This window comes from Rhamphochromis sp. 'chilingali' (genome assembly GCF_963969265.1).
Source record: "Rhamphochromis sp. 'chilingali' genome assembly, chromosome: 18".
In the NCBI taxonomy this organism is placed as follows: Eukaryota; Metazoa; Chordata; class Actinopteri; order Cichliformes; family Cichlidae; genus Rhamphochromis; species Rhamphochromis sp. 'chilingali'.
In genome coordinates, this window is record NC_137945.1 from 21,910,553 (window position 1) to 21,929,043 (window position 18,491).

The 18,491-nt window shown below is 41.3% G+C and overlaps 1 protein-coding gene across 4 annotated transcripts; it reads left to right on the plus strand.

Annotated features, from left to right (window-relative positions):
* The first annotated feature begins 2,861 nt into the window (after positions 1-2,861).
* On the plus strand, positions 2,862-17,357 carry tfap2a (transcription factor AP-2 alpha). 4 transcript variants are annotated; one of them, XM_080865734.1, is made up of 7 exons: positions 2,862-3,019; positions 7,518-7,937; positions 9,134-9,185; positions 10,872-11,097; positions 12,297-12,415; positions 14,127-14,268; positions 15,623-17,357. In XM_080865734.1, exons 1-7 carry the CDS (start codon positions 2,987-2,989, stop codon positions 15,909-15,911), a joined length of 1,281 nt encoding a protein of 426 aa, XP_080721860.1. In that variant the 5' UTR covers positions 2,862-2,986; the 3' UTR covers positions 15,912-17,357. The 4 variants fall into 4 exon arrangements, with proteins under 4 accessions (XP_080721860.1, XP_080721859.1, XP_080721858.1 ...); XM_080865733.1 differs by lacking the exon at positions 2,862-3,019 and adding an exon at positions 4,671-4,854; XM_080865732.1 differs by lacking the exon at positions 2,862-3,019 and adding an exon at positions 5,860-6,113.
* Positions 17,358-18,491: the final 1,134 nt, after the last annotated feature.

An 18,491-nucleotide genomic window follows, 5' to 3' on the forward strand; every position in this document is an offset into this window, starting at 1 on the left:
ATAATTATTATTATTATTATTCTGTTTTTTTTATCGTTTATCGTTGCAAACAAACACGACCGATGACACTTAAAAGCTATTTAACTATTTTCTCTGCGGAATCACTACTGACGATTTATTGTCCTGTACTCTCCATAATAAACCGAGTCCTGCTTAATTAACGTCGTCGTATCATGTCAACCACTGAATGCGCTCAATTGAGTAACCCCAACGCCACTCGGAGCTATTTTATGATAATTGACGGCCACTAGATGGCGCCACAGGATTATATTAGGTTGTGTTTCAAGTTCAAACTACACCCCTCACAACAAGAGCTTTTTTTTCAAATAGGCATGTACTTTGATTTGCATGCATCCAGAAAAAAAATGGTGTCTTCTGTTGGGTGACTAAAATGATCAAGTTTAAGCTTGACAGACTGATTAAGGTTAATCGGAATCAGAATCAGAAACTTTATTGTCATTGTCACAGGTACAACGAAATTAAAAGAAGAAACACAGGTGAACACAGGCACTCAGCGTATTGCTTGTTAGAAATGCATTTGTAATATTTGCAAACGTTTGTATTCCTCACAATTCGTGCAATTTCATGTAGCCTTTCCTTTAAAGCACCTGTGTTTCTGACTGGCATCGGCTCTGCAGATTTACTTCCTGGAATGCTCCCTGCTCACACATTCTCATTTGGTTTCAGTTACCTGCATATTGACTTCAATCCACCAGCCGCGCTTCCTCGCTCTTATCCAAAAGCAAGGTGGCGCTATAACACAAGTTATCTTGTTTAGAGAGCAGCCTTTCTAACGTTGGGCCCGAAACCGTCTCAATTGAAAAATATAAATAGATAAATAAATCACGAATTTTTATGAATATAACCAAGCTTGGAGATCTTCGCCAGTAGGACACATCCAGCAGGAGCTAGAGCGTGGCTGTGGGAAAAGAATATTTGTTGCAAACTCAGCATTTCTACGAAATTATTTACCAACTTCATAACTTCATAACGTTTGGGGGATAGGAAAAAGTGCTCCTGTCTTTGATCAGCCTTTTTTAAAGAAGAAGAAGACGGAGAAGAAGAAGAAGGAGGAAGTCTTTCTGCCATTTCTAGCAATGAGAGAAGGACGCGTAAAATACGCACCAAGATCTGTCTGTGTATTTAGGTACACCTGATAATAACAATAATGATTATAGCAATACTACTACCACCACCACTACTACTACAACTAATAATAATAGTAATAACAATAATGATAATAATAAAATGTACAAGATGCCTGAGGCGCAGTCGTGGCTATCGCCTTTTAAACACAGCTGGCGGTTGGGGAACATTGCCGGAGGCCCGGTGCTGTGTGCTGCTGGTTGAAACTAAGCCCTAGACCGGCTAGATATTCAAAAGGGACCCCGCTGCAGAACAAGAGTAACCTACTCTCAGACAGCTCTGCTTTAAAACTTCACTCCTCCCTTGCGCAGAGCCCCAAACAATATTTCTGATTCCCCCTCCCCACCTTCCTCTCCTTTGTCCAGGCCTGGTAAGGTCTATATAGCTGCAGGTATTGTGTGTGCAGTTAAAATGTGTTCGCCTTTGAAGTCAAACATGAAGGCTCGTTTAAAATATTAACGCCACAAAAATCTATAGTCTCCGTGTGGAATTTTGCAATTTAGAAAAATACAAAAAACAAAAAACAAAAATGGGGTTAAAGCAAAATTAATTGTATTTTTCTTCCCCCGTTAAAAGTTTGTCCACCAGCACCAGTGTTACACTTAACGCTTATAACACGCTGTCTTTATATGTGTGATATGATATAGTGAAAGGTAGATCAATGACGCTATCTGCCAGCGAAGTGCCCCCGCGACTACGTCCATAGCAGCCAGTTTGCCTACGTGTGTGTGTATGTGTGTGTGATGCGTATTACTTCAAAGAGGAGAAAGGGGTTTTGGACAAAAGATTTGGCCATTGTCACCCACGTCAGCGCACGTGTTGCTCTGCTTTCTGTGTGCGTGTGTGCGCGTTTCTCATGTGTGCGTGTGTACCACGGGGAGGGGGAGGGGGGTTGCTCATTCGCTCTTGGCCCGAGGGGTCTACATAAGTATGTATTAGAAATAAACAGTGGATAAATAAATAATGACTCTCACAATAGTATGGTAGCTTTCTGTGTAATGATGTTGGCAGTTAACCTTCAAGTTTTTTTAACTTGACACAGTTTCATTTGCACTGACAATTCATGTTTTCTACCAAGCAAGACAAATCAGAGAAGAAAAGGAACGGAAAGGTTAACAGATATGTCCTTTTTAGTTTTATGCCAGGTGAAGACAAATATAACCTTTATAATTATATATATATATATATATATATATATATATATATATATATATATATATATATATATATATATATATATATATATATATATATATATATATATATATATTTACATTCGCTTTGTCCCAAGCAGTTTCCCATATTTTCTCATATGGAACCTTTATTACTATTATTATTTTAAAAAGCACATCTTAGTTAATCACACTGTTTGCACGCACAATAAACCAAATTATTATTTGATGAAAAATCATATAAAATCCTCTTTTTGTTGTCAAAACATGAAATGGTCTTGATCTTTAAAAATATATTATTACAGATGTATGTATTTGTTGGGGTGTGTTGTGTCTGCATCAATCACGTTAAATAGCCTAAATAATATCCATACTTTCAGCTCGTCACTTGTGAACGCTGTTGTTTTAAAAACTAATTAACTGTGACAGCTCAGACCTATTCGACACACAGACACAGACAAGCTGTTTCTTTTTTCTTCCCAGGTGCTCGCCACTCTCCGGTCCACACCCGGAGCAGTGCGCATGCGTCGCCAGGTGGCTCCACATATGGCCAGGTGAAGCGATTCCGGCCCAGGTAAAGGTTTACTTTTGCGAACGAAGGCTTAATGAAATAGACGCGCCGTCGGATCGGACCAAAACAAACCGCCAAAGGAAGCAGAGGATAAAGAATGTCAATTATGGGCAAAATGATGGAATGGCAGGTATGTATTGTTTACCTTAAGAAAAAGAAAACGGCTGCAAAAAGGGTGGGAAAATACATAAAAACAGTCAAAGTATCGACTTGTTGGATGAGGCTGCACGGACGCTATGAAATCCTGTAGTAAAGAGAGGCAGCACAGTTCTGTAGAGGCTCCTGGATTTGATCACACTGGAGATATTTTGGAGTCTTTTGCGGGGAGCTATAGCCTGAAATGTGGAATTAACCATATTTTTTTGTTGTTGTTTTTATTCTGAATGTCTGAAGGTATGGATCGTTTGTTTCAAGGACATCGTGCGCGTTTCAGACACACATTTGTTTCATCATAAGTTAGACATGTATGGAAACAGACTTGAGGTGCTTTGTTAGAGGTGGAGCGATTAGAAAACACAGCCCGTGCTCGATGTAGTTAGGCTTTCAAGTAGAAAAAACAAAAACAAAGAATAACAATGATAAACTTTTCATGTGCTTTGCAGCTGTTCCAATTTTGCATGGCGTGAGCATGTCACAGTGGACTTTCTGTACAGTCTCATTTTAAAAAAACGATCTGGGCTTGACTCAAAAGTATGGCCTCGACTTGTGGATGCGTTGGGGATTTAAGAGAAGACCTGAGATGTTTGGTGGAAGAGAAACACTCCAGTTTCAGGCGAGCAGGCCAGGTCTCTTTTACACGGATGCATTGCTGTCGTTGACAGCCGCTCCACGTTCATTAATAACAACTGTTTGTTACAAAAAAAAAAAAAAAGAAGTGGGGGGTGGGGTGGAGGGGTCTCCGTCCCACCAAAAATACCAAACAGGCTTTTAAAAGGGGGACAACGCCTTGAAGCGCCGTGGACCTGTCTGCTGACCCACGACCTGGTGAGGTGAAGGCTCAACCGGCGACAGGACAGAGCCAGGCTCCCCCAGCCGCTCATTCAAATGAAACAAGGCCACGTTGTTGTGTTAATTATTGACACCAACCCCACCTCCCTCCCCCTTCCTCAACTCCCTCACAAGCCCTGCCAACCTTACAGGTAGCCAGTGGACCTGTAGAGCGGCTTTGAATAACTCACCCTTTTTAACATCACACTGAAAGAATGGCCTCTCGAGGTCTCAATAGGATTAAAATAACACTTTGGGAGGGTTTTTTTTTTTGGTTTGGTTTTTTTTGCAGACAAAAAAAAATCAGGGTTGGCCCCACGGTGTGTGTGATGGGCTGTTTTTACATCAAATTTAAAGTTATCAAGAGGTGGATAGAAGGGAGTTCAGTTTAGACAAAAAAAAGTCACAGAAAAATATATTTGACAATTTGTTAAAAATACACAATTTCTGAAGGATTCTTTAGGATGTGCACTTTTCCATCCTCCCAAATATGAAATCAAAATGATTGTAGAAAGTGTCCCAGGTGCAAGCAGGTCCCCATGCATGACCGTACCCTCCCTTCCTCTCAATAAAAAAAAAAACACACACACACACACACACACATACCTCATTGAACAGTAGAAATAATAACCGTGTGTAGCATCTTGTTGCTTTTTTAGTCTTCACCTGTAATGCTGTCCATTGGTGTTGTGTGAGCAGATGGGGGGAATCAAACGGCTGTTGATATGCTAATGAGGCCCGGTGCCAGTGTTATTACAGAGCTGATCCAGCCCTTCACTTCCACCATTAGAGGGAGACCTCAGAGCGCAAGACAGACAACCAACCCACAGCTTCAATAAAAGTAGTTTTTCTGAGCGGGGAGCACAATTCACTGAGTGAAAACAAGGCTAAGGCGATACCTATACTCAATATCCACCTCAACAACCCATGAAAATGCTCTGGAAATTAACTGATAACATTAAATATGAAGACTGCGAGGTAAGAGGCTCGTTTTTAATTTACTAAATTTGTTGTTGTTATATTATTATTATTTTTAAACATTCAGTAATTATTTTATGGCTGCTTTTTAAAATTGTTTTGATCCAGCTGTGAGATTCTTTTGACAGCTGTTAGAGAACATATTTAACTGCAAGATGAATAGACTGCATCTTATGGCTTTTGTTAAGTAATGTAATAATAATAATAATAATAATAATAATAATAATAATAATAATAATAATAATAATAATAATAATAATAATAATAATAATAATAGAAAGCTGCTTTTAATATCGTCTGGCTGCATAAAAATCACAACATTTTCCAATTTAAAACTTACATTAAAAATAAAATAAATATGACAAAAAAATTATATTGCACGTGAAAACATTAAAGCATTAATATACACTTACCATGCATTAAATAAAAAAAAAAATAGTATTTTAAAGCAGTGTGAGTGCTGGCACTGCCTGGTTCATTTTGCGCTTCAGTTACAAGCTCTTGGACTCTTCAGGTTTTTCTATCACTGCAGAAGCCGTTAAATTCTGCGTGTGCGTGTATGTGTGAAGTGCATACACTGAGTGATTGTTGTTGTTGTGGACACAGACGAAGTTTGGCAGTAATACCGGTGGCTTGTTTAAGGAGTGGAGAAGCCAGTCGGACGTGTTTTCGCCCGCGTCCTGTGAGGATAGAGAAGGACGGGAGCAAGAAAGCAAAAAAGCAGAAAGAAAGAAAGTGGCACCTCCGCGGTCGTGTTAAATGGATTCTTTTAATTTACAGACAAACGGTTCGTTTCCTCCGCTGGTATCGAGGCAAAAACAAGAAATACATAAACAGATAAATAACATTTGCAGTCGCGGTCCAGCCGAGGCCCCAGTAAGTGCTGTTTTGTAATTTTAAAGTGCATGATTAGGCAGGAAGGGGAGTGGAGCTATTTCAAGCCGCGCGCAAAAGTTACAGAGCGCAGGATCCAGCGGCCCTGTCTCACACTGTGGGAATTTTATTTTGCTCCATCTTTCCGGGTCAACGTTAAAGTTAAAGTCGGCGTGACTCTGGGTTTTTTGGAGTCGAGGACGGATCGGTGGATTAATTCGACGGAAACGGGAGAGGCAGAGAGAGAGAGAGAGAGAGAGTGAGAGAGAACCATGGAGGACAGCTCGCTGTCGGAGTCTGAGGTGGAAAACAAAGGGACAAGCGGTAGAAATGAGCCGGCTGGAATGCCCATAGCGTCGTCTGCTGGATTTTCACCCAGTTCAGAGGTGCACATTGTTTCCTTCCCTGGCTTCTTCATTCCTGTCTGTGGTCCACCTCCCTTCCCATTCCTGTCTTTCTTTCACTTTTGCGCTTTGGCCTGGGACTCTTTTAAAATGCCCCCCTCCTCCTCCTCCCTCTCTCTCTGATTCGTCAGACGAGGTGAATGTCCCTCTTTTTGTGTGTGCCTCTCTCCGCACACTCTCTCACTCCCTCTTTCTCTCTCACTCCCCCTCTCTCTCTCCCCATCTCTGATTAGATATACTGATTCCTCCTTTCAATGGACGTCATTTAAGCGCAGACTCCTGCCTTGAGTTGCGTCCTCCGCTTCACGCCAGATTTCCGTCTATTCTTTCCTTGTTATTAAGTATTCCTGTGGTATTAATTGTAATGAATGCGTTCTGGTAGGAGTCCGAGAGGGAGACGAAGAAGCGGCTCTTTTTTGGGGCTAATATGAGCTCGAGCGAAGGGACGGTAGCACTGTGATAGAAGCCCGGAGAACAGGGGGGAAAAGAGGGTTTACCAAGAGAAACTTTTCAACCTCGATCGGCCAGCACCGCCGAATATCTGCATTGTTAGAAGCAAATGAAGGGCAGCTGGGATCTAACCGTTTATTTCTGATGGATTATCGTCCTGCTACCGAGGCACATATCTGATCGCCGGGGCCATCGTGATCTTTGCAGGAGAGAAGAGTTTTTTCGGGGGCCTTGTTCTTTTTTTTTCTTTTTTCTTTTTTGGGTTTTGCTGGTTAATTCCTTTTGCTCTTCCCCCCGCCCCCCAAAGACTCCGTGTTTTTGTGAACTGATTACTATAATAATCATTTTTTATTATTATTGAGTCGCACCATAAATCCTTACAGATGTTAGTGCACAGTTTTTCCCCGATGGTAAGTTGCTGGAGTCTCCCACTATCAGATACTTTCTTTCTTTGCTTGTTTGCCTACGAGATTTTCTTCTTCTTTTTTTTTATACTTTAAGTTTTTTTTCCAAAGCGTGCATGCTTGAAAAATCAGCTGAGCGTCCTGCAAATAACAATTTAAAAAAATGTCAGGACTTTCCTATTTAATGCCGTTTCATTTTCTGGATTTTTTAAAAATTATTATTTATTTTGCTCATGTGCTGTCAGGTTATTTTCAATTCCCAAAACTTTGCGGATGTGTTGTGGGTGTTGTTGTTTTTTTGTTGTTTAAAAAATCCCTTTCCCTCAATTAACTGGAATAATTCAACACAGATTCCACACTTGAGCTAATCGTGTCATCCACTCAGGGGCATATTTGATAATGCCCGCAGAGCATTCACGTGTAAAAATATAGACGGACGTTTCGCTAATTTATGACCGCGTCCTTTCTTTTTATTTTTATTTTGAACGTATTCAGGCTAAAACGCTCTTTTCCTTCTTTCCTTACCTGCCAGGATCGTCACGACGGCACCAGCAATGGGACAGCCAGGCTACCTCAGCTGGGCAGCGTGGGCCAGAGTCCCTACACGAGCGCCCCTCCGCTCTCCCACACACCGAACTCGGACTTCCAGCCTCCGTACTTTCCCCCACCCTACCAGCCCATCTACCCGCAGTCTCAGGACCCTTACTCGCACGTCAACGACCCATACTCCCTCAACTCCCTGCACGCCCAACCGCAGCCACAGCACCCGGGCTGGCCGGGCCAGAGGCAGGGTCAGGAGAGCGGCCTGCTGCATCAGCACCGCAGCCTGCCCCACCAGTTGTGCCGGGAGTATCGCAGGGAAGTGCTCCTGCCATCCGGCCACGGCATCGATACGGGATTGTCGGACTCTATCCCTATCCATGGAATACACCAATCTTTAGAAGACGTGCAGGTGAGGCAGCGTTTACCTGGCTTTCTCTTTCTGTGGAATTACTCCATTTAAGAAATGAAAATAGAAAGAAAAAAAATGAAAGAAAGAAAAGGAATAATGCTGTCATTAAGAGTTCGAGCACCACGGGTGCCAACCCGCTATTATCTGTAAGAGTGAGGGTGTGTGTGTATTTTTTATTTAAATAAATAATGAAATTTGTTCTGTCACCCCGCCTTTAAGAAATCAGGTACTAGTCATAGCAGTGCTGTGACTGTATCATGTTTATCGTATTAATATTCGCTGATACAAACACGACTGACACGCAGTAAATTAGGTTCGGGGAGCTCATTATAGCTCTTAAAATATACAAAACAAATAAATGCGTGGATTTTTTTTCAGTATCGTCAAGGTGTTTTAAGACAAAGCAGCACTGATTTGCAATTTATTTCTGTTATGAAATATATTTTAAAAACCATTCATAATGCTGCTCGTCGACACATGGCTTTTGTTCGACATCTGAAAGTAAAAAGGCATGAAATACATGAAAATAATAGATATCTCTATTTTCACGATTCATTTTCTTTCGTGTCGTTTGCTTTTTATTTAATTTCTCTGTTTAAAACAAAATAAAAAAAACGAAGCCGACGCTTATTTGAGAACAATGACATGAGAGTGTACTGCATGCACATTAAGGAGAATTTTACTTTGCTGCACGGAGCTCAGACAGACGTTTTACTGAAGGTCTGTGATGGACGAGCTTTTACATTTGTCAATAAACTCCATTTATAATAAGAACATTACACAAAAAAATCAGAAACAAACACCAATAATTCGCTAATTAGTTCATAGGCCTTTAATAGGCAGCGCCGCCGTAATTACTATCCAATCTAGATTAGAAGTTTCCTTGTGAGTACAGCCAATCTGAAGGCGAAATTAGGTCAGGATTATGGGGCGACACAGCTTCGTTATTTAAGTCTGCGTTTTTCATCTAATCAGTGTAACCGGTCGAAAACACCATGGACAATAATAACAGGTATGGGGCCTCGGGAGCCTCCATGTTGGGTGATTCTGGCTGCTAATTGTGTCAGGCTTTGTTCCTGCACCGCATCCTGAGGTGCGTTTACGTACGCAGGACCGAGGCTGACATGATTAGGTTTTTCCTTCTCTTTCCTGCCTTTGTGCTTAAACGTATACTTTTTTTTGCATTTGTGTCATAGCCTGTTGAGGATCAAGGAATTCACATCCCCGACCAGACTGTAATTAAAAAAGGTAAGCAATTTCCTCCGAGATACAGTACCATGCATGTTTCTTCAAGCTGCACACCACTAAGCAACACACACACACTCGCATACACGCACAAACGCCATTCACTATTCTGCTCGAGAGAGCTCGATGCAATGCGGTAATGCCTGACTGATCCTAATACGCAGTAGCCTATTTTTCATTACATGGTTTCCAAGTGCGTCAAACTGGCTGCACCTTTTTTTTTTCCTCGCTGATGGAATTTACTGTCAGCGTTTCAGCGCAGCGGGGAGATGAGTAGAGCTGGTGGGCTTTGTAGGCCCGCGTGCTATTGATGGTCAAAGATACAGGCCTCATAGACGATCCTGGCACTTCAGGAAGCCAATAGCTGCAATCACGTAGCGTGGTCAAATCTAAAATGGGAGTTGGTACCGCTGGATGGAGCACAGGCCTGCTGTGTGTAGGATGATAGTCTGTCATTCAGTGAGGGGAATCAAAACTAGGCTTGGGAAAAAAATAAAATCACTTGGCTGGATGTTTAATATGGTGAAATGCAATTGTTTAAATATATATTTAGGCTACTTTGGTGAAGGTTGTTGGATTGTGCTGCTGCTGCTTCAGTCCGTCGTGTTTATTTGCTGTTAAAATTCAGTGAATTGTATTACTTGACACAACACGAGGAAGTCCCATTCTTTTCGTGGCCATGTTTAAAAAGGTTTTGTCAGGTCAAATTAGAACTCGCTGGATAAGATATGGAGTGATTTTGCTTCCCCATTTCTTCCCTTCCTTTTTTCGTTTTTTACTTCTTTCTTTCTTTCTTTCTTTCTTTCTTTCTTTCTTTTTTTTAAAATCTTTTTAACCATTCTTTCTTTTTTAGTCTGTCTATCTGCACATCAACATGATAATTGGCTTCTTATATTAGTAATCTCAAGAGTTCGTTTAACTCCTATTGTCTCTATTAGGCTCCCTTGAGCCATTAATGTCACAAGTGATCTATCCAAAGGCGCACAGTCCCCTTTGTCTCCGGTTACTGCACACCAAAACGGTGTAAAGCCCAGCACTGCTGAGCCCCCCCTCCACATACACACACACACACACACCCCTACCCCACTATCCCCCCCACCCAGTGTGAAATCACACACGGGGTACGGTGTTTTGCTGGATACCCAGGATATGTCAAAATAGGTAGACTTTACAGAATCTCTCGGTTGGTATGGTTGCTTTGTGCGGAGATGCTGTGTAGGGCGCACACATCCTTTTATTTCTCATTGTCTGCTGCATAGTTGTCTACATAATGTCATTGAGTGGTTTTTTTTTAAGTGATAATAATAATAAAAAAAATAAAAAAACAAAAGAGCACAGACGAGCGGAAGTATTCTGGCTTTCAGGCAGGTATATTTGAACGGAAATCAGGTCTCATAGTGCTGATTTTACTGATTCTGCAATATATTATTATTATTATTATTATTATTATTATTATTATTATTATTATTATTTGCCAGTCTTACCGAACATGTACACATGTTGTGCTAAACTCCAATTCCGGGGCCTAACCTCCACCCCCCTTCTCATTTAGTTAAGGCTCTGCATTGCATGAAATTCACTGAGCACGGTCTCTCTCTCTCTTTCTCTCTCACCCCGCAATCCCTCCCTCCTTCCTTCTCTCCATCCCGCCATCCCCCTCTCTCTCCCTCTCTTCCTCCCTGGCTATAGGTCCAGTGTCTTTATCCAAGAACAACAACGTCTCCGCAATCCCAGTAAATAAGGACGGTCTTTTCGGAGGGGTGGTTAACCCCAACGAGGTGTTCTGCTCAGTTCCGGGTCGCCTGTCCCTTCTCAGCTCCACATCAAAGTACAAGGTCACGGTGGCAGAGGTGCAGAGACGCCTCTCGCCGCCCGAGTGCCTCAACGCCTCTCTGCTGGGCGGGGTGCTGAGGAGGTGAGTTTGACTGGGAGGCTGAAAAAAAATCTCCTCTCTCTACTCCCTCTTTACCTGTGGGTTTGTGCGCGTGCGTATGAAACTCGCTCTACTCCAATCATTTCTTTCAGCGAGCGTGCATCTCTCCCTTTCGCTCTTGCTTTCCCATTCTCTCTCTCTCTCTCTCCTCTGTACCAAGAATAATTAAAATCGACCAACCATGACACCTAGCTCCTGCATTTAAAGCAGGGGGGTCTGTTAAATTCCATATCAACTTCCCAAGCGTACTGGGTATCTCTCTCTCTTTCTCTCTCTCCCAAATTAATGTAGGCCTAGTCTGTTTCAAGCTCCGCTCTATAGGCCCACTGAAGGCATTACACATGAAAACATTGGTCTCCAGTGAACTGTCTACAGAAGTGCTGCAGACACACAGCCAGTAATAGCGCTGCCTATTAAGTAGGACTTTATTTATTCAGTTTGTACAGTATTTGCTGGTAGAAAAAAAGGCGGAGGGGGCTCCTTTAGTATTATTTATTGTTTGTAGCTATCAGATATCAGAATCAGAATCAGAATCAGAATCAGAATCAGAATCAGAATACTTTATTGATCCCTGGGGGAAATTATTTTTTGTTACAGTGCTCCATTTTAAACCAACATTAAGACAAGACAGACAATACGCTAACTAAGAATAGTACAATATATACATATATATACATACATACATACATAAGTCACTTATAAATAAATATTTGGAAAAGAAACATGTGTAGTTGTAGCAGCAAACAGTGTGTTAAGTGGATGCGTTGTACAGGGAGATGGCCACAGGCAGGAATGATTTCCTGTGTCGTTCAGTGGTGCTTTTCGGTAATCTCAGTCTCTCACTGAACGAGCTCCTGTGACTGACCAACATGTCATGGAGTGGGTGGGAGGTGTTATCCAACATTGTCTTTATCTTGGACAGCATCCGCCTCTCCGACTATGATATGTGGAGGAGGGGGAAGTTCACGTCCGACTTTAAATCACAACCACTGTTAATTATATATATATATATATATATATATATATATATATATATATATATATATATATATATATATATATATATATATATATATATATTCAAAGAAAATATTCTTGCTCATATATTAGCCTCCCTTATACAAATTCCTTCACATGAGCAACACTACAATGAGTTTTTCTGCTTTGTGTTACTGTCACAGGGCCAAGTCTAAGAACGGAGGAAGAAGCTTAAGGGAGAAGCTGGATAAAATCGGTTTGAATCTACCTGCGGGCAGACGCAAGGCAGCCAACGTAACCTTGTTGACGTCACTAGTCGAAGGTAAGTCGGATACCGTAAATTACGTTCCCACTCTTGTTGCTCCCGCGATACCAGGTGCTTGCAAACTAGGTTTTTTCTCTCCTTTCTCTCTTTCTTTCTTTCTCTGTGTTGGAGATCAGCATATGCGCTCATCCGTGTAATGTGGACCGACTTTGCCTCGCAAGTAATAAAGCATGAAGGATGTGTGTGTGTATGTCTGCGAGTGTGTGTGAGAAGAGAAACACACACACACACACACACACACACACACACACACACACACACACACACACACACACACACACACATATGTATATATAGTGAGAATGGTGCTGGTAATTCTAGTGGCTTTGCAGCGTTGGCCTTCGCTTTCAGGAGCACACTTGCAGGTCCACGGCTGGCCTAGTTTATACACTGGATTAATTTGTGTTGAAGTCCAGTTAATTATTGAGTGCTGCTTGTTTATTGGGCACCGCTGAGCTGTTTCACCTCATGGATGAGAAGTCGATTGATTTATTAACCCTGCATTGTTTCAAACGTTAATATAGTCTGGATATAACAGTACAGAGCTGATTTTTAATGGTGACTTAATTCTTTCGTTAATAGCTTGCCATGCTTTGGCTTTCGGTGGGATTTTTATTGCATGCAAATGGCGTGGCGCTGACCTATTGGGAGCTATATGTTTTGGGCCTATTACAAAATAAATTAGTCAATTATTGTGCGCAGAAAAGATGCCTTTTGCGCGACTGGATAAATCCATTCTGCTAGCAGAGTTGAACCTTATTATTCAGTGCAGTGGTATTTGGTGTGCTGCTGGTTTCCAAAGGTGAAAGCCTGCGATGCTTCATTGGTCCCCGTTAATCATTATTGCAGAGGAGCACCGAATGCAATATTCATTGTGTTTCGTAGAAATTTGGTGCTGTATTGTAATGAGCCTGGAGAAATGTTTGATTGTGGGTAATAAGAGGGTGGTGGCACGTGGGGGGTTGGGGTGGTGGATGACAGAGAAGGGTGGGGGGACTGAGACAGCCGGTTATTTATTGAAGGGACAGTGGGTTTTCTGTGCTGTCATTGTTTACGATCCGCTCCATTTTATGGAAAATAGCTTACCGGACTTGAGCTTTGATGCTAATTGGCGCATGCGTTCTTCCGGAGCAGAGGCTTATGGGCAGGAAGCCCCGCAGTAAAAACTCAACTGCTTCAGGAAATTAAAACCAAAGACTTGGAAAAAAAATCCACCAACAAGAGAGGCGAGCTTGGGACGGAATTAAAGCAGAAAGTCTCATAAGTGAAGTTTGCAAAGGCAAAGTGAGATTTAGGTGTAGCCTTTTAAAATTGCTGTGATGTGCTGGACTTTCAATAATGCGCAGGCATTGGTAATCAATGACATGGTGTCGAGCATGACGCTCCGTCTATACTTCACCTCCACTTAAAGGTTCTCCTCCATCTCTTAAGTGTTCCCACGGTGTGACGGAAAGACGGGGTGCACTGACTGCTCGCAGGGCCAGCTTCATTATCATTATGAATATTATTATTATTATTATTATTATTATGTCGTCATCAGCATCATCATCATCACTGACGCTGTTGGGAACGCACAGGTGCCTTAACCCTGCCGTCTGAACGCACAGACTGGACGCTGTGTTCGGGCAGAGAGTGTGAACTTGTCTATGCTTGATGTAACCATGCTTTATGGGCAAACATATTCAACCTCATTTCTTTTCGTTCTCAGGCGAAGCGGTGCATCTTGCCAGGGATTTCGGTTATGTATGCGAGACCGAGTTTCCAGCCAAGGCAGTAGCTGAATATGTAAACCGTCAGCATTCCGACCCAAACGAACAAGTCCAAAGAAAAAACATGCTGTTGGCCACGAAGTAAGTGCTATTATCACATTTCACCATGTCACACCAAATGCATGCCGCTCTGTGCCAGCACAGAATTTGATCAAAGTGCTGCTTTTTTACGCAGTTTTCACAGGCTGAATAATTTATTTTGCATTATTTTATTTTCTATTTTTTAATTAGAGTACGCTACGTCAGACACGTGACCATGATAAAAAAAATAAAATAAATAAACAACGCGTTTGCCTCATACATATCGGGCTAGTGTTACCGAGTAACAATTAATTAATAATTAATTAATTAATAAACTTCTCACGCTTCTCACCTGTTTTAATTATAGACTTAATTCACTTCCTTGTTTTCCTTTATTATTATTATTTAAGCAGGTGCCTCTATATGATATCATAAATTATAATTACAAGGCTTGCTAAATATACCGCTGTTCAATATGGGCCTTTCGCCTCATCCACTCGCGCAGCAGCATTTTGTTTACTGTGAGATTTCAGTGACACTGACACATAGCTGGTTTTCATCCAGCACACTGTTGGTGTTTATGCATTAACTAAAACATGGGAAGTCCTTACAGGGCAAAGAAAAGCAGAGGCAGCATTTAATATTGATGATAGGCTGCTATAATCAAACAGCTGTTAGCCATAACTGCTTATTATAGGCTTTTTTTTTAATGTTAATATACAAGTGGCATGATATGGTGTGTGTATCTGTGTTAATCCACCCTTAATGCTGGTGCCCCCCTAAAAGGAATATATGTATTTAATACTTTAATGTCATATATTGCTAAATCGTTGGTTTTAAATGATGAAAATAAAAGGAGGAAAGCAGGAATTTCTTTTTTTTTTTTCATTTCTTCTTTCTTTGTCTTTCCTGTTTGATAATCAGCGACTAAAGTTCAGAGTTGACGCTGCAAAAAAAGAAAAAAGAAAAAAAAAAGAAGTTCATTATATTAGCAGATCTTTCCTTGTGTATTTGGCTCGTGTATTATGATTTTTAAAAATGATTATTTATATTTTAAAGTAAAATATTGCAGCTAAGAGATTAACTGTCACCTGTTTGTAGCTCCAGGACATTTTCTTTCTCCAAATGTTATTTTTGGAAACGAAGCGAAGGAAACACGGGCTCACACAACAAATTTTTCCACGCAGATATGAGAATGTGATGAAATAAGTTTCTCTTTTAAGCTCCAGCCGGATACTTTTGACTCGCTTTAAGCAAGTTTAGGATTTACAACCCAGCACTCCCGCGGGGGCATTTCGTTTTGCACTGTGTCCATTTGAATTTAGCCTCTTTTTCTTGTATTATTGAAACATTAAATTTGCATGCAGGGATTTTCTGTCTCGGTTATTAACACCTCCTGTCTCTCTGATTTTAGGCAAGTCTGCAAAGAGTTCACAGACCTGCTGTCCCAGGACCGCTCGCCGTTGGGAAACTCGCGGCCACAGCCCATTCTTGAACCGGGAATTCAAAGCTGTTTGACCCACTTCAGTCTAATTTCGCACGGTTTCGGAACCCCTGCACTGTGCGCGGCCATCACGGCCCTGCAGAACTATTTGACCGAGGCTATCAAAGCCATGGACAAAATGTACCTCAACAACAACCCCAACAGTCACTCAGATAACGGCACTAAAGGCGGAGACAAAGACGAGAAGCACAGAAAGTGATCTTTTTTCTCTCTCTCTCTCCATCCCATCTTCACCGAGGGCCAAACCGGCCCCCCCACGCAGGGGCCCTTCTTCTGCACCGACCCCACACCCTTCCGCCCCGGCGCCCCTCTGCCCCCAACCATCCAATATAAATATTATAAATACCTTATAAATATTATTGATAAAGTTAAACGTGCCACTTCCTGATCTTGCGCGGTTTTACATGTTTTTTGTTTTTGTTTTGTTTTGTTTTTACATCCCACTTTGGATTCAGGAGCAGGGGGAGGGAAAAAAAAAGAAAAGTCGCAAGAATCTTCTTCCATCACCTGAACCATATGAAATGTTATTTAAAAAATAAAAAAAGAAAGAAAAGAGGAGAAAAAAGCTGCAGAGGAACAGCTCCAGGGCGAGGAAAAGCTGTATTGCCTCACCCAGAGGACTTTTTATGTACTCCCCTTATTTTTTATGAGCTGCAACGGATGGACTGAAATCCAGCGACCCCTCTATATCTCAATTTTACGATTGTGACAAAGAAAAAAAGAAGAAGAAGCTAAAAGAGGACGAATTCTTATCAGTATTGTGAATAGTAAACTTGAAAAACAACGAGAAATCCCACAGATCTCCATGCCATGACTTCAGTTGTAGACTCTGTCTCTCTCTCTCTCACTCTCTCTCTCTCTCTGTCCAAGCGACCAACTTGAACTTTTTTGAATTTCAACACGATTCACGGTTATATAAGGGAATCAGTGTTCATGTATGTATATATTTATTTATGTGTAATTTAATGGGAATTGTAAATATGGTGCGTCTGTTGAAACTTCTTTTTTTTTTATTTATCTGGTGCCTCCTGTTTTAGTGGGTTTGAATATTCGGTTAGTTCTTCATGTGATTTTATGGTTCTTAGAAAAACAGAAGTTTGGGGTAATTTTTCATTTCTCTGGGATATTTCAACTCAGCCCTCTTGTAGCATGTTGAGGCGACATTGAAGCAAGTGAACAAATTTAATAGAAATAAACTTCCAATTTTCTCTCTATATATCATCCTTATTCAGTTTTTTTCTTTAAATTTTATTTCAGACAGAGCATAAGTGAGCCCCCACCCCCCACCCCCACCCCACCCCCCGAGGAGAAATGTTCTTGTGTGTGTGTGCGTGTGTGTTTCTATTTTTCGTTTTTATACGAGCTTTTATGTGTTGTGCCAATCAGAAATACGTTCCCACCTCTTGTTCTCTCCTTGAAGCAGCATAAAAGCAATAAATGGAATATTGTCTTTTTTTCAATGTTCGAAGACATTCAAAAACATTTTTTTTGGGGACCACCTGATATCTTGTTATGTCCGATAATGTCCGAAAATTGGAGGCGGTTTTAGCTGTATTGTATAGACCTGTGCTGGCAATAGTTCCTATGCCTGTCAATGTATTATAGTCCTTTGTTGCCCAGAAAAAAATAAATATTTGATACGCTTCATCTCGATTTTATTAATATCTTTTAATTTTTTATTCACTGCTTGATATACCCGGGTGTTTTTTTTTCTTCTTCACGATTTTTTTGTCTTGGTATTTTCCCCCCTATTCTGAACGGCTACAGTAATTGAGTTTAAGTCTCCCCTGACGATTGCTCCTTGCAATAAGCAGCTGAACTCACTGTTTCCCTCAAGTATAATAAAAAAAATTCTTACTTTAAACGCCCTAGTTCAGAGCACAGGATCTTATGCAGGCCAAATGGCTCACAACAATGGATATATTCGCGTTTGAAGTGTGCAGCGCCACCCCTCCAGCTAAAACCCTCTGAGATGTATATAGGCCTGGTGTGCAATGTTTTGTTGTTATAGGCTATATTTGGCTCTTCTTCGTTGATTCTGTGCCGGATCTTTATTCAAAGACACGCATCAAATATTTGTTATGTTGTTTCGCCTCTCAGTGTAATCAATGAACAATCAGAGAGCTCAGTGTGGTGGATTTGTATTTATTTTTTTTCACATGTGTCTATTCCGTGGCATAACCGTAACACTTTTTTCACTTTTTAACAACGAGTGTCCAGCTCTAAACTACAATTTCGCCTGATTTTGTGACTGTGGTTCTGAAAATGTGGCCATTTTTAAATTTGTATTTATTTATTTATGTATTTATTTTCGTACTTTGTGATGGCAAATCTGGCGCTAGGCTTCCCCCCCCCCCCCCCCTTTTCTTTCTTTTTTTTGTGTTGTTGTTGCATGAGCTGCGCAGAGCGGCCCATTGCATAACATTTAAGCTGCGTTTGATTGTGTGCTGATGGCCTGGCACCTATAGTTCCGAATCAATCTCGTCTGCGGCGTGAATCAGTCTGGTGATATATGCATTCTCGTATTGTTTCTTGCGTTTCCCCATTTCACTGTCTGGTAACCATGCAGTTTAAAATATTGTAACACTGGGAGATATGGCACCCCACACCCCACCGTTCTCCCGCCCACCCCACCCTTCCCCTCCTTCCCCTCTTTCTCTTCTCCCCGGTCTCCTCGGCAGTCGTATTTATTATCTGCATGATTTTCGGGCCTCAGTTTAATTCTGAGGCAGTTGTTTTGCAGGAGGGTGAATGAAGCCTAACTGTACATGTCCTTGGC